The 25,882-nt window shown below is 36.2% G+C and overlaps 2 protein-coding genes across 3 annotated transcripts in view; one reads left to right on the top strand and one right to left on the bottom strand.

Moving 5' to 3' along the window:
- The first annotated feature begins 1,094 nt into the window (after window positions 1-1,094).
- LOC129720987 (protein zer-1 homolog) lies at window positions 1,095-16,831 on the top strand. 2 transcript variants are annotated; one of them, XM_055672989.1, is made up of 12 exons: window positions 1,095-1,281; window positions 3,625-3,882; window positions 12,560-12,937; window positions 12,991-13,213; window positions 13,273-13,491; window positions 13,548-13,750; window positions 13,817-13,988; window positions 14,061-14,222; window positions 14,285-14,446; window positions 14,509-14,658; window positions 15,179-15,424; window positions 15,481-16,831. In XM_055672989.1, exons 2-12 carry the CDS (start codon window positions 3,704-3,706, stop codon window positions 15,661-15,663), a joined length of 2,277 nt encoding a protein of 758 aa, XP_055528964.1. In that variant the 5' UTR covers window positions 1,095-1,281; window positions 3,625-3,703; the 3' UTR covers window positions 15,664-16,831. The 2 variants fall into 2 exon arrangements, with proteins under 2 accessions (XP_055528964.1, XP_055528965.1); XM_055672990.1 differs by lacking the exon at window positions 1,095-1,281 and adding an exon at window positions 1,303-1,455.
- A 748-nt stretch (window positions 16,832-17,579) lies between these two features.
- Window positions 17,580-25,882, bottom strand: part of LOC129720988 (insulin-like growth factor-binding protein complex acid labile subunit) — a 50,696-nt gene continuing 42,393 nt past the window's right edge. Inside the window, exon 4 of the mRNA XM_055672991.1 lies at window positions 17,580-19,392. Within this exon, the coding sequence (XP_055528966.1) occupies window positions 18,731-19,392 (662 nt within the window). The 3' untranslated portion in view covers window positions 17,580-18,730. The remainder of the gene's footprint in view (window positions 19,393-25,882) is intronic.

Here is a 25,882-nt window from a genome sequence, read left to right as displayed (position 1 = left end):
CGGCTTCTAATTAGTGGGAATTTAGATTCATTTTTTCCCAGTGTGCAACGGTATGGATTTCGCTGGAAACGTTCCTTCAGTGCTTTGATGAGTCCGAACACTCCATTTTTTTACCAGATTTCTTCTTGAGAAGAACCGTACCTGTATCCTTGAACAACTTGATGGTCCTGTAGATCAGCTGTTCTCAGCCTTATTTTGTCCGCGTACCTCTTGGAACCATTCAAATATTACATTACGCGGAATTTGGCAATTTACCCACCCACCCCCATGTAACGCAATTTTACATGTTTGCTACACGCAATATAACGCTTCGCTGAATACCAACATCACTGGCAGTGGCACCCGAAAGATTGCCAGTTTACCCTTCTCATATGTTGATTCGGGTAAACCGACCAAATGTTGACTGCAATTACCAGATTGTTTTGAACAATTTCTTAATTATTTTGCATGTTATTCGATATTATAAGTGATATTTAGTACATTATTTGTGTCCCAAAACAAATTGGAGCAAATTGTAACGGCAGAGAAAACAGTTTTGGGGTGAACGGTATAGAAATAGATATTCGTTACGCTTGAAGGCTACCATACCAGTTCCTTGTTTTATACCAACTTTTTGGGAAGATTTCTTCATGAGTGTTACGTATGTCTCATGTATGTGCTAACCAGTGGGATGGCTACATCCTATCTCTTTCTATGTTGAATGAGTGCAGAATCTTCCCGACTAAAGTAAAAAGTATATGGAACTTTTGCTGGGCGCCTGCCTCGGGGCTTTATTTTTGAATAAAGCCCCGATATGTTGCCTACTGTCAAACGTGTAGAGTATAGATAGGGTTGCCATCCCCTTGGTGCAAATAGTCTCTTCCGAGTCGAGACTCGAACCTATGACCACTGGCTTGTTAGGCCACCATCGTACCTCAAGACCAACTGGGATGCTCACATTTACTTAATTTTTGTCCCGCTGTCATGTGTATACTGTCCGTTTCCTCCATTGTACAATGTTTTCGCTTCCCATCAGGGTGATGCTTCCGTCGTTTCTATATTATTATTGGGTACCTTTTCGGTAGAGTGTAAGATTTTGGTTTCTCTGTCAAACTGTCATCATTTGTCTTATTTCCACGGGAGTAATGCGAGTTTGTGTTAATGAAGTTGCTTTAATGTCGCAATTAAATGGTACTTTATTGTAAAAATATCAGCCTATAAATCGAATTACTACTACTCGAAGATTAATCGTGTGGCTTTTGTACAATATATGTTTCAAGTGTTTACATAACTTCGAAAAAAGTAAGCAACAAAAGTGATTTTTTGCGTTGTGAATTTAGTGATTCAACTTGTTAGAAAAAAATAATGGTGGTCATGGGGAGCTAGTTATATTCCGGATTTGTATCGTGAAGATTAGTCTTAATAAAAACCTAGTTAGAAGCATGTTCATATTGTCGTCTCAACAATACTTTAAAGGTGAACCAGTTTTAGCCACTGTCTGAATGCTCTAGAATGTCTTAAATTTCGAGTTCGTCGTATCAGCCGAGAACACGGGAAGTAGTGTTGCACTTTCAATGTAGTGTTGTGCCAGGTGATAGCTGTGAGATCATTACTATTATACAAACATATACTCGAAACCAGAAAAAATATGTTGCCGATTGTGCTTTGTTCTTGTACCGTTCAATTTAATAGAAAACCATTCTTGAATAGTGTCTTGCGTTGCGTAAAAAAACATTTAAATTATACTCTCTCCGTGGAACATAAATTTATACTTGAAAAAATATTTACGACATTAGTTAAAAGCGCATTTCAAAAGACGTATGGCTTTGTTAGAACAGTGGTAACTTATAATCTCTTGAACGTAATCTTTCGAATTTTATAAGGCTTGGCTATCAGACGACGATGTCTGTGATATGATTAGCCTATCTCTATATTTCCTTGCTTTAGAAATAATATTGCACAAATAAAATACAAGTCATTACTAAATCTGAAATTTTGGAATATTTATCAATGTCGATTAGATAGTTCAAGATATTTATTGAGTAAATTCAAAGAAACTCAAGTACTAATGATGTTGGTAATGTTAAAAAGTTAGTTTACACCAGATTTCAAATTTTCTATACGCTATCGTTGAATTCGCATACATTTCCATAGCTATAATAGCTAATTAGTATATAGCGTCACTCAATATGCTCAACAAATTGCTTTTAATACTTGAACACAATTGCACATACACAAGAGCATAAGTAAACACACAAGACATGAGGTCGTGAATTAATAAAAACTTTATGATAACACCGTCAGTAGACAACCGATACAACAGTTTACTATTGAAAAGCGTATTCTTCTGTTACATTGGATGGTTTAAGAAATAATCAATGTGAACAACTTATTTATTCAGTTTTGCAAAATGGCATGTATGAGTTTGGTGATGTCGCAGACAACTGCAAAAAAAAAAAATACTGCGTGCCATGAAGTGCAAACGAAATACGGGAATGCCGCAAAATAACTGGCTTATTTTTAGATTTTCAGCAATTAGGATAAGATCAACAAGCTAACAGTAGCAAATTCGAAAACAGCAGATATATAGATAAAAGTTGTTTTGAGTTTGCGAATAGAACAAATTTCTTACCGATTTCATTGATACATAATTTCTGATTCTCCCTAATATTGCTATCTCTATGGTCGTGTTTGCTATTCTTTGTACGCATACTACTAGTATTAGGAGGGTAGCTAGCTTCAGTTAGAGACTACACTGCCGTGAGATGACAAAGTGACGTAAGTGCCACTTTCTCGAACTTGAGTTTTTCATGCCAATTTGTTCATTATTCGAAGACCTATCTTTTGGTATCTTCCTTTTCGTTGTTACTTATTCATACGTTGCATAAAATCAAAAAAACAAAGTGACGTTGGCATACATTTCCATACAAAAGGGACGAAGAATTCTTTCGTTTTTGGGCCGTACTGAAAAACTGATCACTTGGATCTACGTCACAATGTCATCTCACGGCAGTACAGGTTTACGTCTTTTCGGTAAATAATAAATTTGCTATTAGAATTGTAGCTCAATGTTTTTTTTTCGTGAAAGCTGAATCTATTTTAACAGCTTTTCAGTTTTCTCATCAGAAGTAACGTTCGGAATACCGATCAGCGAATTATGTGACCTTCATAGAACGTATCAGGAAACTCTGTGAAGCAAAAAATAACAACCTGAGCTGAGAACAGAGTGTTTTGATTTCGATTTTTACTTGGTGATATCAATATAGCAAATTCTGCATTTATTGGCAACGTTCAGTCTGGTTTGGTGCAAAAGTATTAGAGCAACGTCATCACAGTTTTAAAACGGATCTGCATCTAAAACAGAGCTTTGTTAATAATATGTTAATAATAACTTTGACTATTTGGAATAGTTTCATAATTCACATTTACGAGAATTTACTTTTCAATTCAATTGAAACAATGACCAAACTGTTTGTTACTACTGTCGCCAAAACAAGTATAGAGACGAAGGGTACTAAAGTGGAAATTTCGATAGGGTTTTATTCTAGTAATAGAGGTTGCGCAACAGGTAGAGATGCCCTCGTAAAATAGATCGAACGTCGAATAAATTACGTCAGTAAGTGTGTACCTTGTGTTTACTTACAGTAACTCCAATCGGCAAGAACAAAAGTTTCAAGTGGTAACCAGCCTAGAAAAACGAAAAAACTGTTGCAGGTGATTCACGATGCTCGGACGTGTTCGACTTAAAGAAGACGGCATCATGGATGAGGAGTTGCCAACGTTGCTCGAGACAACGTTTCGTTATTTGGCCAAGAACTTGCATGTAATCTGCACTGTCGATCCCCTGACCCATCAGCTCGAGCTCAAGGACGACACCGTCATCCCGAACGAAATTTGTGATAGGTAAGAATGCTTCTTTGTTATACTAATAAAAGGAAATATGTGATAAGATGTCATAAAATCTTTTAGATTTTAATCGATGTTTTAGAACGATTCGGTTAGTCTATTCTTGAAGTTTGTAAAGCGGCAATGTATGTAGTTTTACGCTTTACAAGAATTTAAATGTAATCGTAAGACAAAAAATAAAGGTTCCACACACACACGTAGGGATAAAGTAGTTTATTTTTCTTGTTTTGCTAAAAAATTTTAATTAGAAGTCATTTATTTAATTTATTTACATTTATTTCATCATACCGTTCGAGAATTTAAAGAAGCAAAAAAATGCATCTTTTAAATTTTACTGAATACTGATAATGATTTTTATCTGGAGCAATTTTACTTTTTAAGGCAAGCGTTTTGTTTTCCATTTTAGTACTTTTTATCAAGAAAGTCAGGAAACTCATCCAATGCCATATTGATTACTCACCAAATTTGATAAGTTAACAGAAACTTCATCATCCCAACACGCTTTCTATTTCAACCGGTCACCTATTTACTTTTATTTTGACCTTACGATTAATAGTACGTTTGTCCTCAAGTTCACAAGATCTCCAAACCTGTGTACTATTGCATTGACAGAGACACTATCAACGTAAACAACATATTAAAACAGTTGAGCCCACTAAGGTGTAAGCGGAGTGTAGGTATATAAAATATATCTCAGCTACATGCACTATAAAAGAGGTAGTGGGCTGTAGTAGTAGTTGCTTTTTAGATTCACCAAAGTGTTTATTTTTTCTTGTTCTTTTTTTCTATCGCTGTCTTGGAGACGGTTTGAAAGTGTGGAGTGTGTGGTGTTATTACATACAATAAGGAGAGTGTTTTTCGAGCAGCTGCTCCACATAGTTTTATAGTGATTGGATGCTCATTAGGGATTTATTCATTGGCATAGTGCAAATTATATTTGGCTTGTATCTAGTTAAACTTTAAGTGAAAATTTGCCAATAAGATCAAAACCATGCATCGCCGTTTACAGTGTTTATGTGCTATCTCTTTTCAACGAATGAAATGTTGTATGGATTAAACGAGTGTGTGAAGGCATACATGCATGTTGCCACTGTACTTCTATTTAAAGAAAATTCCAAAAACGATGAAAACAACTGGAAAATGCAGAGATGAAAGCTAAGTATACGTTTTGTCTTGTCTGTAAAGTGATATGTTGATGCTTGTTTCTAGTTTTACTTTATGTGAGAAAACAGATACAGAGAGATTTTGATTTCATCGTTGAAATTGTGTGCGCGGTATTTTTTTCCGCAGAGTTTCAGTAACAAGTTTTATTTTTGTCCACAAAGTGTTAGTGTGGTTTGTGGAGTTTAGAGTATGTGTTTCTCAGGAATCATATGCTTAGATTTTTTGATTGTTCTAGCTTTTGACCAGTTGTTTTACATAATTTGTTATATTTATGACAGTTCGGCACTTTGTCAATAAATTTAAAAATATATTCAGGCTTATATGTATATTTTCTTTTATTTAATTGTTGAGGCTTTGGATGCATGGAACATTGCCAATTTTCATATTTATTAGGCGTATTAGGCGTACATTGTTAAGAGATAATCGACGTAAACGCCGAGTTCCTGCGCGTATGTGTCGGCCGGGGGGATTAAAGCGGTTGTTCGTAACGCTTCGGTGTAAACGCGTATTAAGCCCGGGCGAGTTTTGCTGATATATGGACTTCCGGCGTGTGGTGATTTCGCGAAGTGAACTCAGATATTTCATCATATCTTTCTCATCTCCATCAACGTTAAGTCGGAGACTGCTCGCGCGTTGCATCTAAATTATTACATCGGAAATCGAAGTAGATTTCGTTCAGTCGATAAATATCATTTCAACCCCCGCGTCGGTACCTTCCATGAGGTCGTATTATCTACAGATGGATCAACAACGCGCAATAGTTTTAGGTATAAAGAGCATAACCTTACGAGGAGATATACGGTAATTTGAGGTTGTCTCGGTTTAGTCAAAAATCCTGTATCCTCGCGTACGTTTTATTGTTGCGGTGTTACATTGTCAAACTAAATAAGTTCGAATCACATTATAAATATAGTGGCGGATGTAATAAACTTGTAGACGCGGCACATGTTCTGAAGAACCCGACATTAGCGCATCGTTTACCAAAACGAACCCTGCTGTATACCTTCCCCTCTATCCAACATCCCAGTGATTTCTCGTGGAAGTGCAGAGGTGTTCTCGGCTTCCAATAAAGCGAGTATCACGTCAACATATTCCTATACAAACTCCTTCTTTGACCTGCATTCGGATGCGGCCGGCGCTGGTATTGCCTAATATAAAGATTTAGGTCACCTGTTTTTACACATTGAGGATGCATGTTGGTCCCAAACATGATCTGTTGGTTCTTTGTGTAATTACAGCTGATCTGGCAATAACGGAGTAGCAACCGCGGGCGGTCAATCATGCTCATGCTCATGCTCAAATGTTCTTTATCGTAAAAATGTGTTTTCTTTGAAAATATATGTTCTCTGGATTACTGAGAATATTCACGAATAATCAGATTTTCATCATAATGCTATGATATTACGATTTACGGTTTATCAGTTATATACGTGGTATATGTGGCAGGTTTGCTGAGCATTACTCGAAACAAAAAAAATATTCAACAGACTTTGCACCCTGTGCATAATTCATTGTTTTTTTCGTGTGTAAAAACTTTAACGGATTCTAGTTTAATCAGATCAGAAATGCAACAAAATCATATAGTAACTTCGATTGAGTTGAGTGATTTTCCTTAGATTTTTCAAACATGTATTTTTTGTTCAAAAATCAATTCTACCAACTTAAAATGATCTTAGACTCTCTCCTCTTCATTGAACAACACTTTTCTGCAGCGGGACAAATATCTTTTATACAACAAATAAATGGGTATGTATGGCACAATCTCATCCCTACTGGCACAATCTCACCCCGGCTTACGGTACATGAACAGCCCTCTGAAGCCTGCCGTGTTGTATCCGCCTAATTGTATTTACCGATTTGTATGCCCAGTACCGGTCCGCGCCGAACACCATTTTGCAGTTTGCCACCAAGGATTAATCCAAGAGCTCGCCGACTAGCCTTAATACAGTCATTCGATTGCTTTAGGGAACATACTTAAATGACGTAGCATTTTTTTCATGATTTTTAAGCCCCCCCCCCCCCTCCCCCCTCGTAGCATTTGGTCACAAAACCTAAACCCCCTTCTGAAAAAATACGTAGCATTTGAATAACCCCCCCCTCCTTTACGCTTTTGAAAAAACGTACAGAAACACGTGCAGTCAGGTTTTTTATACGCGGAATTTTTTACGAGTTTTTTTTACGCGGATTTTTTCATTAACGCGGTTTTTTACGCGGACTTTTGAATTAACGCGGTTTTTTACGCGATACCGCGCTAATTCAAAAACTTATTCGCGAATTTTCGAATTAACGTGGGTTCGGAACCAGAAACGTTTAATTTTTATCTAGTAGAAGACTTAGTCCAAAAAATACCCACCGCCCTCCTCAAGATCCGGAATGACCGTCAAAGAGGACAATTTTGAATACTGGTTCTGGAGCGTCACGGGTTTTTTCTAAGCCCTTCTTGCTGGTTCACTTTACGCGGATTTTTGAATAACGCGGTTTTTTACGCGGATTTTTGAATTAGCGCGTTTTTTACGTGGATTTTCGATTTACGCGGTTTTTTTACGAGTTACGTAATTAAAACCTGACTGTAGTAACATACATACAAAAAAAAAACTTGAAAAATAACCGTGTCTAATTCAATTTATTTACAACGTATAGACTCGTGACTGCATCTTCTGCTTCGAAGGGCTTGTGTTTTGGTACAAGGAATAGAGGTGTTTAAACAACTTAGTATGATCCATGTCTGCAGAAAACACAAAAAACTATTCCGGAAATGAAACGAGTATCTTGTAATTTTCACTATTAAAAGCCACAAAAAAGCAACGATTTTTGTATTCAAAACAGTTTGGAAATCTAAGTGATTGTTTATGTCGCAGAGCTTTTAGAAGATTTCAGAATGCCACAGATAAAAACATTTCGACAGATCTCGCTGCAATACTTTGTGCAATGTTTTAGTGTATTTTTAGAATACATTTTTCCTGCAAAAAAATCAGTCTTTAAAAAAATTCTACGTCGATTTTACTTCGACCCCCCCTCCTCTCTTGTCACAGCTTGTCACAAAATGATGATATCCCCCCTCCCCCCATAAATGCTATGTCATTTAAGTATGGTCCCTTATATGCATATGCCGCTCCACAATCGCAGAGTATGTGTTCATCAAGATCTATTTTATTCAGATTAAGTGAGATTCGGGCTTTTCCTACACTCTTTTGGCTTGTCTGGATGTATTCTTGGCGTGCGTCTTGATTCAACTATGGACCCTTCCCAAATTCTGAATAAAGGGACTCCACAAAATGACTCCGGACCAATAAAATTCAATGGTGAATCTTTTCTTGCTAGGCTGTCTGTTTTTTTTCATTTTTACAACGGCCGGACACTCAGTGTAGAGTAACTTTGTTCCTACAGCTAGGGATACCACTTGGTCGGAGTTATAAATTAGGACATCTTTTTTCCAGGCAAATTTAATCTAACCATTTTTTTATCTACGAGGAATAAATAAATATAACACGTCATATGTGGTTTGCACTTTGAAATACACCAGCATTCTCATTTATTCAAAGTGAAATGGGACGGTGTCTTTTTCCAATACAATTTGAAGGTTAGGTTGCTTCTCACTTGACGGTTTTGAGCGTAAAAATTTCAGAGTTTACGTAATAAGTAGCGCTCGAATTGCTATTCTATGCCTGCATTAGCGGTGCAAACAATCGATCAAAGTTCCAAACACGTAATTTCAATAATTTTGAGAAAATTAATTTAGTTAAATTAGTTTTCGAGTTCATTTATTGTTACGAATATATATAATTTGTTAGCTACTGTTTTTTCTAAGAAACTCAGTTTTAATCAAAATGCAAAGGGGCGGACTTATTATATGCGGTAGTAGGTGATTTCTCTTGTTACTCGACTGAGATTCAACCAAAGATTAAAATCATTCACACGATGTTTCCCGGAATCAAAGTGTTATTTTTCAAAAATTCTGCACATTGTCACGCTGCAAAACTGAATACACTAAAGTCGCTTTTTACGCGGGGGATACGTGCCGCGTAAAAAAAACGCGTAAATTCCGGAATCCGCGCAAAAAAAACCGCGTAAATTCCGGAATCCGCGTAAAAAAAACCATCGTTAATTTTGCATTCCGAGTGAAGGGAAACCGAAATCCGGGCAAAAAAAATACCGCGTAAATTCCGGAATCCGCGTAAAAAAACCCGCGTTAAAAGCGACCTTAGTGTATTTTAATAAAATCAGGACAAATGCCTGAATATGAAAAATAAATCAAGACGCCCACAAAAGATCTCGAAATCTGGACATGTTTTGCTAAATCGGGGCGGATGATATCCCTACATATACCAAAATTCAATTCTTTGAAAAAAACAAGAACGGATTCGCACTATTTGAAAAAGAAGAGGGCAATGTCACTAAAAGCGAGGAGAGTTTGCTACTTCGCAAATCGATCCTGATCGTCCATTTCCGATCTCGCTGAAACTTTTCACAGTTGTTCCTTTTTGATAATAAGGAAAAAAAGAACAACTGAACAATGATTCACCGAAATCTGAATTAATCGATCAGCATAATTTTTTGAAGTAGCGTGTACTGTCTCGGGCGCAAGACTAATAGCGAAACCTGTCTCTGCGCAATCTTTTAGCTTCCGGTTCTCTAAACCTGGATTTACTTGATATAAACACGTACTATATAAATTGGTTGCCTTGTGTGTTCATCTCATTTTCACAACCTTTCAATAACATAAAGGTTCGCCGGTGAGTTACACATATTCAATTTCAACAGGGCAAGTATAAAAATGTTCGATTATGGTATAAAAACAGCGCGTTGGATTGGTATCATGCTCTTAGAGATAAATTTTCAGTATTATTATGTTAGCTAGAAAAAAAAAACACTCAAAAAAAGTTTAGATTGAAAATGTCAAAATACTCAAACGTTCATCACTTTTTTGTTTTTTACTTCACCATCACCAACAGTAATACATATTGTCATCTTCAATGTGTGAAAAAATGAGATTTTTTAAAAAAGGTGCTCTTTGAGATATTTAATATTTTGAGACAATTTGGAAAATTTGGCACAGAAAAAAAAATTATTTCACAGTGTGCTTATTATTCTTAGAACCGCATTTTATTGCCTACAACGTTTCTGGAGACACCATTTCAAACAAACAAGCCGTTTTTCTGATATAGTAACTTTTATCTATCAGTCACACACAGTTCGCTTTTAGATGAGCCCTTTTGAAGCAGCAGTCGCGAGTCAACATGAACAGCGGAAAATGACCTTATTATCAAAAAGAAACAACTGTGAAAAGTTTCAGCGAAATCGGAAATGACATGCCAAAAATTAATACATATTTTTTACCTATTTTCTATGAAAGGCCTCAGGAGTCAAAATGATGCAGCCTCTAACTTTTATTGCGGAACGCTTTGAACTATAGGATGCATTATCGAATGCTCCTTCAATATTACGAAAGGCAGTCAGAGCAATTTCTTTGGTTTGAAGCGATTTCTCGATTTGACTAACTAGCGATTGTAGCGCCGTTATTGTTGACTTAATGAAGTCATCCAATTTTCTTCCATTGTCTTCAAAAGAACACAGGAAAGGCTTAGTCTAAAGGTCGTGGGAGTTGCTTTATCTCTTTTTTACCAGCTTTTGGAATAAAGAAACTCGATTCTTTCTCCAGACTTTTGGTATGTAACTCATGGTAACACTGGTTCGGAAGAGACCAGTCAACTAGGAAACAAGAGTTGCTTTTCTTTGTTGTTGTAGTGATGTTGTAGCTGAAAAGAACTTTGAGTACATTCAACTCTAGCAGGCGTGAAAATTTAGGATAGGCATCTGTTGACCATAAACGACCTGGCCCTTCTGAGTCTTGTACTTTCGCAGATATAAGTGTTGACCTTGGAAAATGAGTTCTCATCATTACTTCCAGAGTTCCAGTCCTGTCTCAAATCTCTGCTTCATGCAGTTAAGGTTTTTTTGTATTGGTCCAAGTCTAAAGCAATTTTTGCTCAATTAAACAATTGTCTAGATTTTTTCCTTTATTCTGCCCTTTTCTCATTTGACAACGAAATATATTTGCTGGATCGCTGGATGATTTATGTTGAACAGGACAACTAGCAAGGGCACGTTTAGCCGCGGTTATCTGTTCATCGGTCCGAGTTTACCTTTACATTTTTCTGATATAAACACGAGCATCTAGAATTTCAAATATAAATATAAATATATATCGAGAAAATCATTCAAACAATTACTAATCTTTGATGATTTCTGCTGGTTAGTAGTTTGAGTACGGGTATTTGCAGGAAAACCGTTGTAAAAAACTATTTTACATAATAACAAACCTTGTTTCTTGTAGGCCAAAAATAACATCACCATCACGATTGTACACGTGGATCGCTGGATGATTTATGTTGAATAGGACAACTAACATTTTATTAATGAGTTCATTAGAAGCACTTTCTAGTTATGAACAAATTTCTTTTAGTTAAATTGGTTATTTCGGCCTTCCAGTCATCTGCATATCAAAATGAAAATTTATCTCTTATTTCCGACGTTTGGATTTAAAATAGAATCTTTTTCAAGGATTCTACAAAAAGACAAGTTGTTACAAAAATTCTATAAACAGAAAACAGTCACTTACAGAAAGGATATCGTTTTTTGTATAATAGTATCAGTATACTGTGTTTTTCGCACAGTTCATCTAACAACTCACCTAATTAGAAATTATCAATTTGAATAGACAGTTATGCGCAGTGAGAAGTGCTACTAAGAATTCAGCTTCGAGTGATATATTTTTCAGTTTAAGTTTATTTTAATTCAAATGCAAAAACGGTAAAACATTCATTTAGAAAATGTGTTCTATAATTATAATTTTTTGCCTTAATAACCCGGTTAGAGTAAACGAATGCTAGCCCCAAATCAATCTTTGATCGTTGATGCTCAAAACATACTGTTTTCTGATTATAGAATATTTGTAACAACTTTTCTGTTTGTAGTTGTAGATGTAGATAGATTTTATAATAAATCGAAACGTCGGGAAGAGAAAATAAATTCTCGTTTTGATATGCAGATGACTGGAAAGCCGAGATAACCAATTTTACTTTTGTTGAATCAAGTTGTCTTACTTGGGTTTCTGTAATTTTCTGTAATTGGTAAATAATTGGTCTACTGGTCCTATAAATTCCGACGTTAGAAGTTATTTCTTAGTTTTCACCTTAGTTGTACCTCACAGTTAAGGCGAATAAAGTGTTTATGCGCACTTTATCTCTGGGCATCCTTGCACCGTTGAAGAATTGCAGATAGCTGGAACTTCATGAACCTGTTGTATCGATAACACAAACTATTTCTAGTTGCCTTATTCTGCTTTGATGAACTTGAATATTGACAGGTGAAAAGTCGTTACAAAAACAAAAATTAATAAAAAAAACGGCAAACTGAAATGAAGTAATCGATTCAATCATTCAACTGACAGTGTGTCGTTTGTAATAAAAATAGACGAAATCTAATTGGGCCTTTTATACTCTCGTTTCAGATTCTTGCGCTACCAGCAGGACTGCGGCCAAGATATTAATGATCGCTTCATACAAATATTTCGTGACACGGAAAAGACCCCGTTGCGTAACATCCGGTTGCGAAACAGTACGATTACCAACGAGGGCATGCGGATTCTATTGCGACACAAACTCAACTCTCTATCGATGTGGTATTGTAACAAAATTACAACTGCCTCGTGGAACATCCTAATCGAGAACTGCAGGCAGTTACGTTCGCTAGAGTTGGGTCGGTTTGTCGATATGCTGAAACATAGCGAACCGAACGAAAAAACGCCGATTGATTTTCAATTGGTTCTACCCCAGCTTCGTCAGTTGATTCTCAACGGAGTTGTCTTGCAACCGTCAATTCAATTTGGGTAAGCTGGTATCATAACCTTAGTTTGCGGTATAATCTTATTTATTTTACTAGTCATTTATCTGAGTTGACCTATCTGGATTTAACAGCATGCATATTTGCTGAGTTCAGTTTAAAAGCACTAGTCGAATTGCCGAATCTGAAAGCCCTCATACTGTTCAATGTATGGCCGTTGGATCACGAGTTTCCCACTCTGTGTAAGTTAAAGAATCTGCAAACCCTAGATCTGTCAGTATCCAGAGCAAATGTTGATGGAAACTACCTAACCCCAAATAAGGTAATTATCACACATTAAAATGATGATTTCAATTTGAAAAACCTATTCAAAAATTTCAGTTGTTAGCAAATATAGTGGAAAATCTACCCTGTCTACGACATCTTGACATTTCCGGGACAAATCTTGCTGGCGATGGCGTAGCGACAAAAACAAATAATACAGCCAAGCGCTCGGACATACCGGGATTGACTAGTCGTGCTGATCGGCCCTTGGATTTTCTAGGTCTTTATTATACAGCACATTCGGCCTGCAAATGGCATGATATTCCGGCTATAAAGGTAAACCAAAATTAAAGCACATCCTGCAGGGATTAAAGCTTAAAAATCTAATACAGATCGCGGGTGAAGCAACGGAGGAGCAGATTCTGGTAGCTGCATCCGTTTATCAGGATCGACACGAGCTTCTAACCAAGGTACTAAATGATCTCTACCATCTGCTGCGGTTTGAAACTTGCAAACAAATTCACAAAGCGTTGGATGTGGTGTTGTCTGCAATGGATAAACATATTCGAGTGAAAAATATTCAAATCAGTGGCAGGTTAGTTATTCTATAGCCTTTGTGTCAAATAGATGGAGTTTATATTCCTTTTTGTTTCTGTTTCAGTGCCACTTTGTTTTACATCGTAAAAGGACGAAACAAAATTCAATTTGGAGTACCGCTGAAGAACCATATCATTCATACGCTTTTGAACGGAATGTCAACACATTTGACTGACGATACAATGATGCGCAATGGTTGTCTCACGCTGTGTCAGTTTAACATACCGCAAGATGTGGTGAGTGATTGATTGAGTGAATCTGAACCATTGGTTGGTAATATTGAAGTTTGTGTTTGTTTATCGTTTTAGTTATTTGAATACGAAAGATTGGTCCGAATTCTGTTACATGGTGTGTCTTACCGCGAGCAGGAGGGTTTTGTACAGCGAATAGCCATCTATTTATTGAATTCCCTCGCATGTCAGGTAGATGGTAGTCAAAAAATGTTTCTCGGAGATTTGGGGGCTATATCGGTAAACCAACATGAGGCAGTTATGTCGTGCTCATTGAAATTAACATTTTGTTCACTTCACAGACAATGCTTAATCTGATTAGTGATCGGCTATCGCGCAAAATATTCGACGATGTAATGGAAGTTGCCTGGTCAACAATGTGGAATGTTACTGACGAAACAGCAAAAAATTGCGAACGGTTTCTTGATGGCCGCGGAATGGAATACTTTTTAGGTTGTCTGAAAGTACGAGTATACTGTACTGCATAGTTGAGCGGATGAAACCGCATATTTTTATATTGTTTCAGTTGTTTCCAGAGAAGGATGATCTTTTACGTAATATGATGGGCTTACTGGGTAATGTCGCCGAAGTGAAGGACCTGAGACCACGTCTAATGACACCGGAATTCATAACAGAATTCGCTGATTTGCTTGATTCATCTAGCGACGGAATTGAGGTTGGTTTTTGAATGAAATTAAAATATTTATTCATAGAATTTCCAAAGAGTACGAAGCTAGGCATTTTACTAGCGCATTTCGAAGTATACGGAACATCTGAAATAGGGCATACCATAGTGGCTACTCTTTTATGTGAGTGCATAAACTAGTTCAACCATTCTGATTACAAAACCTGATTTTCTCTTTGCCAATATTGAACATTACTATAGAAGCTCGGAATTTTCGTAGTTTCTGGAGGTTTTCTTCTGTAAATGTAGGATCGTCCAGTTCAATGTGTGTCTAGATGGTACCGTCAAACAGATTCTGGCAATTACTTACGAATTGTTCTTTGGATACATGTTGTATTATGTACTATTACATATTTATATGAACTCGGGGCAAAGAATGAAAATTCATTCAGAGTCTTTCGGGGAATCACGGGTCATATAAGATTTCTACTCAGCAGAACTCAATAAGACAACTATCACATTTCAAAACAAGTGTGCTTTCTGAGCGCTATGATTTCTTTTCAACTTCCAGGTTAGTTACAATGCTGCCGGCGTTCTGGCGCACATCGCATCTGATGGAGAAGCAGCATGGAATATCGTAGTGCCCACCCGTGATCGTGTTCTGATTCGTATGGTGGAGGCAATAGAACGGTGGGACTTATCAGCCGAACGTAACATAAACTATCGTAGTTTTGAGCCGATTCTTGGTTTAATTCGTTGCTACCATACACCTGCTTGCCAGCACTGGGCTGTTTGGGCATTAGCAAACTTAACTAAAGTAATTATTGTGGTTGATCATTTCGAACAGATGCTTCATGTAATAATTGCTTTCAGGTATATCCCACTAAATATTGCCGGTTGGTAGAACGCGAGCGGGGTGTCGATTTGCTCAAGGCTTTGATAGACCATCCTCAACCGTATCCTCGGCTCAAAGAACTGGCCCAGATGGTTCTGACGCACTGCAGAAATTTCAACGACCAAATTGATCAATGTCGCAAAATGGAATTAGATGGTTGAAAGCAGGATATTTGTGTTGAACTGTAACAGAGAACTTCAGAGATACATTGGGTAAGCTAACGTTTACAAATTGAATAATCTCTGGCGTCTAAAGATTTTAAGATGAAACGGGACATTATTGATGTTTATGTAAAGGTTAAAGCCACAAAGTAAGCATAGATAATGTCAAAACATTTATATTTCCCATGTTTTACAAGCAAATAATACACTGAAAACATTTGGCAACATTATTCAATAATGTCTGGTTTCTTCTTATTATTTGTTGAAACCATTATCGAAAAGTCAAGATGTTGTTTGTATCAACAAATTTAGAATAGGATATGTATGATAGTGTTATTTAACAATTTAAATTAATCACAAAGCAAACGCAGTTAGTCTCTTGTAGGTCTACGTATGCCGTAAAATTATACTGGTTATAAACAGATAAACAATTCTAGGCGATCGACTCTGCTATTATTGCAAAATATTCTATTCGTGAAACTGTTGGGTTCTGTTATCCGTAACTATACATATGCTACAAAGTTGGTACATTGTTCAACAAATGAAACATGTGCATACTCTGCAATCATATTCCCTACTATTTTTGAATGCTTTTTCTATATTAAAAAATGCTAATTGTGCAACTTGCCGCCGTGTGTAATTTGCTGGTAAAACGAAAGAACTGTAAAGTAGGTTACAAGTTTGTGTTAATACCTCTTTATTATATCCAACCTTTTTCATTAACTCGTTTACGAAGCTACGTAGGTAGTTAGCTCCTTGTAAGTACTCCTTTTCCCAATACACATTTGAATCGATTTTTCTGTAATTTACCATTGGTAATACAGCATTTTTTGTATATTTTGCAGAAAATTAGTCTGAACATTTGAAAATCATTATCATGGTTTTTAATGGTTATTAAATAGTCTAATAGCCATATGGCGTTCCACTCCCACTTTGATACTTTTTTCTAAATTGGTGAAATGCTTTTTCGAAAGTTTTTTTTTTCAAAACAAAACACGTTATGAATTGTGTTTCGTAATGTTCAGTTGGTTACAGAATTTGCTTTCGTTTTATGTAAATTAACTGTAGTTTTTAGATTAAAGAACTAGCTTTTTGTCTAATGTGTATCTATATATAATCGACACTTCGATTGTGAAAATTATAAATACAAATAAAGATATCAAAATAGTATTGTTCATTCATTTGAAGTATGAAAATATCACACTCAGTTTTACGGTGATAGCTTTTAATTTTTTCTTCCTAGTTTTGCTTTAAACTAGTATACTGTGGCGTAGTGGCATAGCCTTACTGGGTGACATCCGGGACGGAGAATTTGGGTGTAGAAAGTAAAGTAAAAATTCAGTAATAATTTATCAAATATAAGAAATTTAGATCTCAATTCAAAAGAATGAAATTCATCTTAAATTTAGAAATTCATTTTTTTGTGCTCTTACTAATTTTTTAACTTATAAATGGGTAATGTTGTTGAAAATAACATATGGAAATGAGCACAACTTCATCGCATATCGTACATTCGAAAGAACTCACATATAATGGTTGAATAGTAAATATTGTAGTATAAAAAAATAATTTACGTATTATTTCCAGCAGATGAATAAAGATTTTTGTACTTTTTTCTCGCAATCGAAGGGAAATAACTTTTCAAAACTTGATATTGAGCGATTTTTGCCTTATAATCGACTCTATTTTTTTTTGTTAGGGGATTAGAATTACGTTGTCCAAAGATATAAACTTTTGTAACAATCGACCCTAACTTTCATTCTAAAGTTGTTTTAAAGTGCTTGAACGCAAATTAAGATAACTAATTGATATAGAATTATTTAATCTGAACGTTGCAGTACATACTTGAGTTTGGGTTGAAGAGACACCTTCTGTTAGGTTATGTTTCTACCAGCTATCAGTTATCAATAACATAGTTTAAAGTATCTGTATTTGTTTATTTGCGAAAAGTATTTTTGTTACATCATTCAGGATTCATATAGTTTCTGATTTTGTTGATATATGCAAACTTACAGTTAAAACTGCTTGATTTATTTTTTACACCATATTACTACAATCCATCAGCACTCTTTTACATTGTACTTGCACATATGGTTTTCTTTTGTAATAATGTGCAGCGGTTTAGTTCAAAACATAAATCTACGCAGTGATTTATACTGCCTCACATTGTTTCAAATACCTTGCAAATATTGTATATCATGTTTGAAAATTGGAGAAAGTACATCTAAGAGAGGCTTATAAGAGTAAGAGAGCTCTTGTCAAAATAAACCTATGGCGTTATCTACCTTTGATTACTGTGAATAAATATAATATAAAAAATATGAAAGGAAAATAAAAAAGGACTAACAGATAGCTACGAAACACAAGTGAATTTTACAGGTAAAATGGCACAATTATTAGACGATGGCACCCTACTTGCTAGATGTCTCAATTAACAAGATTGCTCTACTATATTCTTTTTCATAACATATCATACCTCTTATGTTGAGGCTAATCACTATCCACATGTATGACATTTTTTTAAAATTCAGTTTAAGCAATGTATGTGGTACTTTTAATTGTCACGTTTGATTTCACCTTATCTCAATGTTTTTCTTATCAAATTTATCAGATCAGTAACGTAGCTAAGCGAAAAAATCTCAATTTTTATCGTTCTGTTGATAGATAGCATAACACAATCTATATGAATAATTTATCGTCATGAGCTTCTAATATGATCTGTAACATTTATTAACAGGTTTTTTTTTGGTGGAGTGCATTAAACTGTTTAACATATGTCATTTATATTGGACTTTTTATAAACTCTTGTCCAATGCTCTCGATTCAAAACTAGCTTCTATTTTTCCATAAGTAAACTAAATCGAGGAGGACGATAATATTTTCCGATCACGAAGATCCCTACGTTGCAAAATAACCATTTTCATTTTCCTACATTTACACATAGAAAAAATCTAAACTGTGAACATTTTTCTCATGAAAATTGTTATTCAGAAATTCAACTCCGAACAAGTATTTACTTTCTATCACGTAATAGAGGGAAAGAAGATAATAATAACCATCCTACTGTTTAATGATCACCTAGATCTACCCCTTGATCTTGCTGTGTTTCCGGTGGTTCTTCCGGTTCCGTCGCTAATCCTTGTGCTTTGTCGAGCGAAAGCGGAAGAACTTCCGGAGGTATCGCCGAGTAAGTGTTGTGAATAATGTTCTTGAATTCAAGAATCGTTTTCATAGTCGTGCTTGTAGGGGAGGGTATTTTTGCGATGTCATTATCCTCTGGTGGTGGCGCCAGAGTTTCGGATTCTGCGGCCGCCTCTGGCTGTGCATCGTACTTTAATTCATCGTAAGACTGCTGCTGCGGGATGTGGCTGATCTGCGGAGGCGATGCGACTGGTGGCGGCTGAAGTTCTTGAATTCCTTGCACTGAGGGGATCGACTGTACTACGCCAGCTGCGGTATCAGTGAATGCTGGGGCTTGTACCACTAGCGGCGCAGGCACTAGGATTTGCACAATCGACGGCTGCTGGATCATGACTGGAGCCGGTACCATAGGAAGCTGCGGTTTTAGTAATGGCTTGAGTAACGGAATCGGAGGTTGCATGAAAATTGGTGAATCCATCGGAATTTGCTGGGGAACGATGCAGTGCGCTATACCGATCAACCGGGCATGGTAAGATTCCATCTGGGACACCAACTCCGGGAGAGACTCATCACAGAGGACAGGATTTTCTGTGAACGAAAACAAAATTATATTACGATATGTTACATCTAGTACAGGGTGGCAACGTGAAAGTGATACACTTTATTTATGTCATAAAACTTAAACCAGTTTCTCTTCGTAATCGATTTTAATAACATCTATAAGTAGTAAAAGTACAATGTACTTAGTTGAGTACAAATCCTCCGCCTTTGTGTTTGATAACGGTCCGTAGACGCTTTTGAAGTCATTGCAAGCCGGCACGCATAGCTTCGTTCGGAATTTCGTCCAAAATCTTCACCAAACGTTTTTTGAATGTGTCCAACCTCAAATGCCTAACGTCGCCCAACTTTCTTAGCATATATCTCCAGATACTGAAGTCTTGCGGGTTCAAATTTGGTGACGACGCAGGCCATTCAGATGAACTGATAAAACAAGGCTAATTCTGCTTACACCATTTCTGAACGATCAATGCCGTATGCGCTAATGCTGAATTCTGTTGAAAGCAGAAACTGTCTTTCCCAAGAAGCATTTCAGCGCAAGGATGCAAATGGCCTCTGATAACGTGCTGCAAGTTACTTCTTGTTTATTTTCACGCGTCAATGAATAGCAATGATAATTTCCTTTTGGTCGATATACCTCCTCAAACCATCACATCTGACGCATTTTGATATCGCTCGACTGCCCTTTTAAGGGGTTTTATACCTTTTTAGGTTTCAAAAATCCGAAAATTTTTTTATTGCATTATCTTCAAATACAACATCTTGACAACATTTTAACAAATTTTCATAAAGATCTGAGCGAAAGTTAGAGCGATTTGCAGCGCGCCTCGTCACGGCCGCATACGCTAAACTTGAAACTTTACACGCTATTATCTCGGAATAGTGTTTTTCGAAAAATGACTTCGCCGTGATCCTGATTGCGGGAAAACTACTGAATCGATTTCCTTTATCTTTTTTTTCAATTTTCGTTATTAAATTCGCCGGTCCTTGAACGATCGCTTTTTAAAGCATACAGTTACAATTTGCCGCAAAAAAAATTTTAATGCAATTTTTGGCGCTCAAAACGTGCATGTTTTTGGGAAAAACGTTCCCCTTTGCACTGAAAACAAAATACTCATAAAAGCGATCGTTCAAGGACACGGCACACTTCTAAACTAATGAAATAATATGAATTTTTTGATTTCGATTGACCCGCTGAGTCTCTATCAGGATCATCGCAAGCCTCTGCAAAAAATAGCGTTTCGGGGAAACGGCCATTACTCCAGTAATAATTGGTATATCTCAAAATCAAACGTATTTTTTTGTTGTTGATAAACTGTACTTTCAGAAAATACCACTTTGATGCAATGAAAATGGTGCTATGCACTTAAAAATAAATTCAAACTTCCCTCATTTTTCTCGACCAAAAAGGTATATAACCCCTTAATAGTTAATCCGTGACTTTTCTGCTTGTTAAAAGCTGAATATCCATGGTCCTTTTTGACAACATTTTGCATGGAAGTGTGACTTATGTTCATTTTATACGCCATTTTTCTTGCCGAACGGGCGGGATTACGCCGGAAACGATCCCTCACTGCTTTGATGACCGCTGGAATCCGAACACTCCGTTTTTTACCTGGAGACAACCGTGCCTGTATCCTTGAAACGCTCAGTGGTCCTGTATACGAATAATCTGCTAAAATTCAGATGTGAGAGTTTCCTCCTGATCTCGATGTTAGTCAATCTTTGCAGGTGCAAGACCCTTATTTGTTCTCTTTTTGTATCTATTGCAATTTTCTCAAGAGCGCAAATGAAAACTGACTGTATTTATTCCGAATAACCAGTAAACACGTCACTCTTTCAAAACATGCTCAGATTTTTGTTATGCTGTGACAGAAAATAAAACGAGGGACACTCGAGTTCGTGTTTCACATATATGTTGCCACCCTGTACATTGAAATAATGTTAGTTAAATGCAACTTAATAAAAAGTAGGAGGTTGTATCCAAGACACGACCACATAAATGACGTAGAACTACGTACACTATTAACAAATGCATTGAGTGTTTCATTACCCTAGTAACACAATTGGTTTTATCAAAGTTTTATAGCGCTTTTTTGGCTGTATTGAGCGCTATAAAACTTTGATAAAACCAACATTTTTACTTGGGTAATGAGTTATAATGTCTACTAATGAAGGGTTGTGAATTTCGTGAACCGGATTTAGCAGTCAGCAGAACGTGCCGAGTTAAAAACCATACACAGCACACACACAAATCATACCATATCATAGACACACGCACATCATACCATATCATACAGACACATACACTGCCGTTCCAATCATAGTAGTCCCATGTTCTACACAAACCTTATGCACGCTGGGACAACTATGCTTGGAAGGGCAGTACACATCATACCATATCATACAGACACACATACACACACACACACACACACACACACATCATATCATATACACACACACATCATACCATATCATCACACCATACACACATCATACACACATCACACCATATCATACACACATCATACCATATCATACACTCACAGCAAGCAAGCGACCAATCAGAGGACGTTATTTTTATTTCAACAAGGCTTGACAATTTTCAATAGTGCAATAGTTCGTAGATTCAAGCAACATTTTTCTGCATTTGGGCAGATGCGTGTATAATTTTCCAATCGATTGCTGCAAGAATGAACTGCCCATAATCGCATATTTGTAACATTTGCAAAATTGGTTGTTCGAGCAATTCGCACTTTTATATTTTGACCTTAAATGCATTGTTACTAATATATTCTCGCAAATAGACACTTTAACTAAACTTAGTATCATGAAGAAAGCACTACTTTACACTATGTATACATTGAATATTACTTTTGAAGTCAAATTGGTTGAAATTTTTGCAATGATACATTTATGCCGTCACTTTCAAGCTACTTTTGGAATATATCACATGGAAAAAGAAGTTTTTCATGTATTCAACAAGCATGAGCTGAACATCAGAAACGGATCACCGGTGGTTGGTTACCGGACCAGAATAACTTCCGAGTTCTAAAGGATGCAGATGTGGATTTGGATGGAAACTTTTTCGACAAAAAAGTTGAAAAAGTTAAGTAGTGTGACAATTATGCTGTTATTTACGCTATGTGACAAAACAACTTGGTATTTTTTACGACTTTTTTCACACAAACATAAGCATATTTTTCCAGATGTAAAAAGTACATACTATTCTAAGCATTTCCCAATAAAAAGCACGAAATCCATAAAATGTCGAATGTTACAATCATGCGATCACAGGCAGTAAAGAAAATCGGTTGAAAACCAATCGGCCTATAAGCATTTGAAAACGGACAAATTTCGTCCCAGTTTTTCAGTTTGCATCCCTGTGTGGTATGCTAAAGTGAAACGTTGTTCTACGTCAAAAACAACTTATGTTCATCTAAACATTTCTCCCAAAAAATACCTTTTTGGGCCTTCACATTTTATTTTGGCTCTTTAAATTCAAATTTACCATAAACTTGGCGAGGGTTTTGAATTATCGAATTTATCATAAGTTGGTAAGGTTTTGTTTCAACCATCAGTTGTGCATAAAAATTGTCTGAAAACAAATTGTAGAGAACTAATAAAATATACAATAAAACCTAAATTAACAAAATATACAATAAAACCTAAATTAATCCACCTAGCGGTCAGACCCAGAGAAATCATTCACTTATTATTTGTAAAAATGAATATACATGAACACTTCATTCCAATAAATATATATTCACTCTTTAGGTTCTAAAATATTGATGAAAACGACGTGAAAATTTGTAAGTAGGGGTTTTTGGTGCCGATAAAGGTTCCTAGGATAGTTTGAGACCCCTCTCTCTTCTGGAAGGGAGGGGTCTCATAAAAATGAAACATAAATTTCTGCACAACTCAAGAACAAACCAAGCAAGTCAAACCGAATTTGGTATGTGGATGTTTTAAGGGGTAACAAATATGTCCATAATAGTTGGACGCCCCTCCCTTTTCTGTAAGGGAGGGGTTCCATACAAATGAAACACAAATTTCGCACAGGTCAAGAACCAATCAAGAAAATACAACCAAATTTGGTATGTGAATGTTTTTGGAGGTAACAAATATGTCCATAATGGTTCGACGCCCCTCCCTTTTCTGAAAGCACATGTTTCTGCACAAATTTCTGCACATCTCGCGAACGAATCAACTAAATGGAACCATATTTGGTAGGTGAATGTCTTTAGTGGTAACAAATATGTTCCATAATCGACCTCAGGCAACATTTTGGACTGTAAGATGGCAACATCCGGTTTCTGGAAAACAGCCAAAAATGGCCGATTTCCACCCAATATAATAATATCCGGATCTAGAATGATACACAGGAGCTCAAATGGACCACAGATACCATTTTGAATTCTAAGATGGCGACTTTCGGTTTCTTAAAAACAGCAGAAAATGACCAAATACCACCCAATATGAGTATCTCCAGAGCCAGAAGGTTGCCAGAAGGTAAAAATTTACCTCAGACACCATTATGAATTGTAGGATGGCAACTTCTGGTTTCTGGAAAACAGACAAAAATGGCCGATTTCCGTCCAACATGAGTATCTCCGGATCTATAATGATACACAGTAACTGAAATCGACCACAGAGCTCATTTTGGATTCTAGGTTGGCGATTTTCGGTTCCTGGGAAACAGACGAAAATGATCGAATAACACCCAATATGGGTGTTTCTTCAACCAGAATGACGCATAGAGGCCAGAAATTATCTTAAATACCATTTTAAAATCCAAGATGGCGACTTCCGGTTTGTGAAAAACAGCCTACAATAACCAAATACCATCCAATATGATTATCTCTGGAACCAGGATGATGCAATGAGCTAACAATTGACCTCAGGCACCATTTTAAATTGCTCAATGGCAACTTCTAGGAAACAGTCGAAAATGAACGAATAATACTCAATATGGATATTTCCGTAATCAAGATGATGCATAGAAACCAAACATTGACTCTGGACACCATTTTGAATTTAAAGACGACCATTTTTAGTTTCTGGAAAACAACCAAAATAACTAAATACCTCCCAATATGGGTATTTCTGGTGTCTGATTGATGCCAGAAAATCTGCTGAAAATTATCAAATAGGGTAATCGCTCCTATATTCATCTCAGTACGTATATGCATCTCATCACGCCTTTTTGATCAATTTATCGGTAAACTTTACCATATTTTCAACGTAAAGCTTTCAATCAATTGACAAAAATGAGAAGCAAATAGATTCACTTTTAAAATTGGTAGAAATTTGACGGTAAATTGGACAAATGAGAGAAATAAGATGAATATAGGTGCACCTAGCTGTTGAGATGAATAATGGAGCGATTACCCTACCACCAATCATTTCAAACAATTTGTTATTTGACTTTGATCATATCCTATGGCCGATTCGTCGTGCGTTTGTAGATTTTAAACACATCGCAAGGAATCAATGTATTTGGAACGTTCAAATAGTACGACACCACATTTAAATTATGTTTAGGCCACATATCGATCAAAACAGGTATAGTTTCAAATAGTCTTTGAATTTCTTTTCTTTCTATAACATTTGAGCCACATATCAAATTGTTATGAAGTTTGTTATTTGTAAGTTTAAGAGATGATTCGTTCGTATGACACTAGTTATGTTCAAATAAGTCATGTAATCTTTGAGATAATAGATTTTCGTTGTTTTATTAACAATGTAATACATAACGGTTGCTTAGGTTCGATTATAATCAAACGAAATGAGAACGTATAGGGCAGTCAAACTTTGAAACCACGTGTTCAATCATAATTCATCGATTAACCCTTGACTAGCTCGCTCATCTGATAATAATATTGATCTATTCGGTTATGTAGTTTCTGAGACTAAGAAGTTTCGTGATTTTCACATTTTGGTACATTACAGACGAAGTTCCTGTTCGATTACAGTAAAATTGTTATAAGGCAGCTAGACTTTTCATTAGACACTAATTTTGTGGAAATCGGGTCAGCCATCTCTGAGAAAAGTGAGTGAGTTCAAGTAGTTTTCGGAATATGTTCCTTTTCATAGCTGGATTTCACATTTTCAAACATAACAGGCAAAGTAATAGTCCGATTGCAAAACAAATCAATAGGGTCTCATGGGGCAACTAGACCTTCCATTTGACACTGATTTTATGAAAATCGGTCCAGCCATCTCTGAGAAACATGAGTGAGATTAAACACTCTTCATAGCACGTTTCTTTTCATAACTGTTGAACCACAAGTTCAATCTTCATAACATTCAAAAGTTAAGGGTTTTTGAGGTAGCCCATTCATTTAATTTGGTTTTAGAGATAATGATGTTTCATGATTTTTACATTTTGATACATAACCTCTAAACTGAAAATCCGATTACAATAAAATTCAATAGGGTCTTATTGGACAACAAGACCTTTCATTTGCAATTAATTTCATTAAAATCGGTCCAGCCATCTCTGAGAAAAGTGAGT

This window comes from Wyeomyia smithii, chromosome 2, assembly GCF_029784165.1.
Source record: "Wyeomyia smithii strain HCP4-BCI-WySm-NY-G18 chromosome 2, ASM2978416v1, whole genome shotgun sequence".
In the NCBI taxonomy this organism is placed as follows: domain Eukaryota; kingdom Metazoa; phylum Arthropoda; class Insecta; order Diptera; family Culicidae; genus Wyeomyia; species Wyeomyia smithii.
The sequence above is the reverse complement of the archived record's forward strand: the minus strand, read 5'-3'. Positions and strand labels throughout refer to the sequence as shown.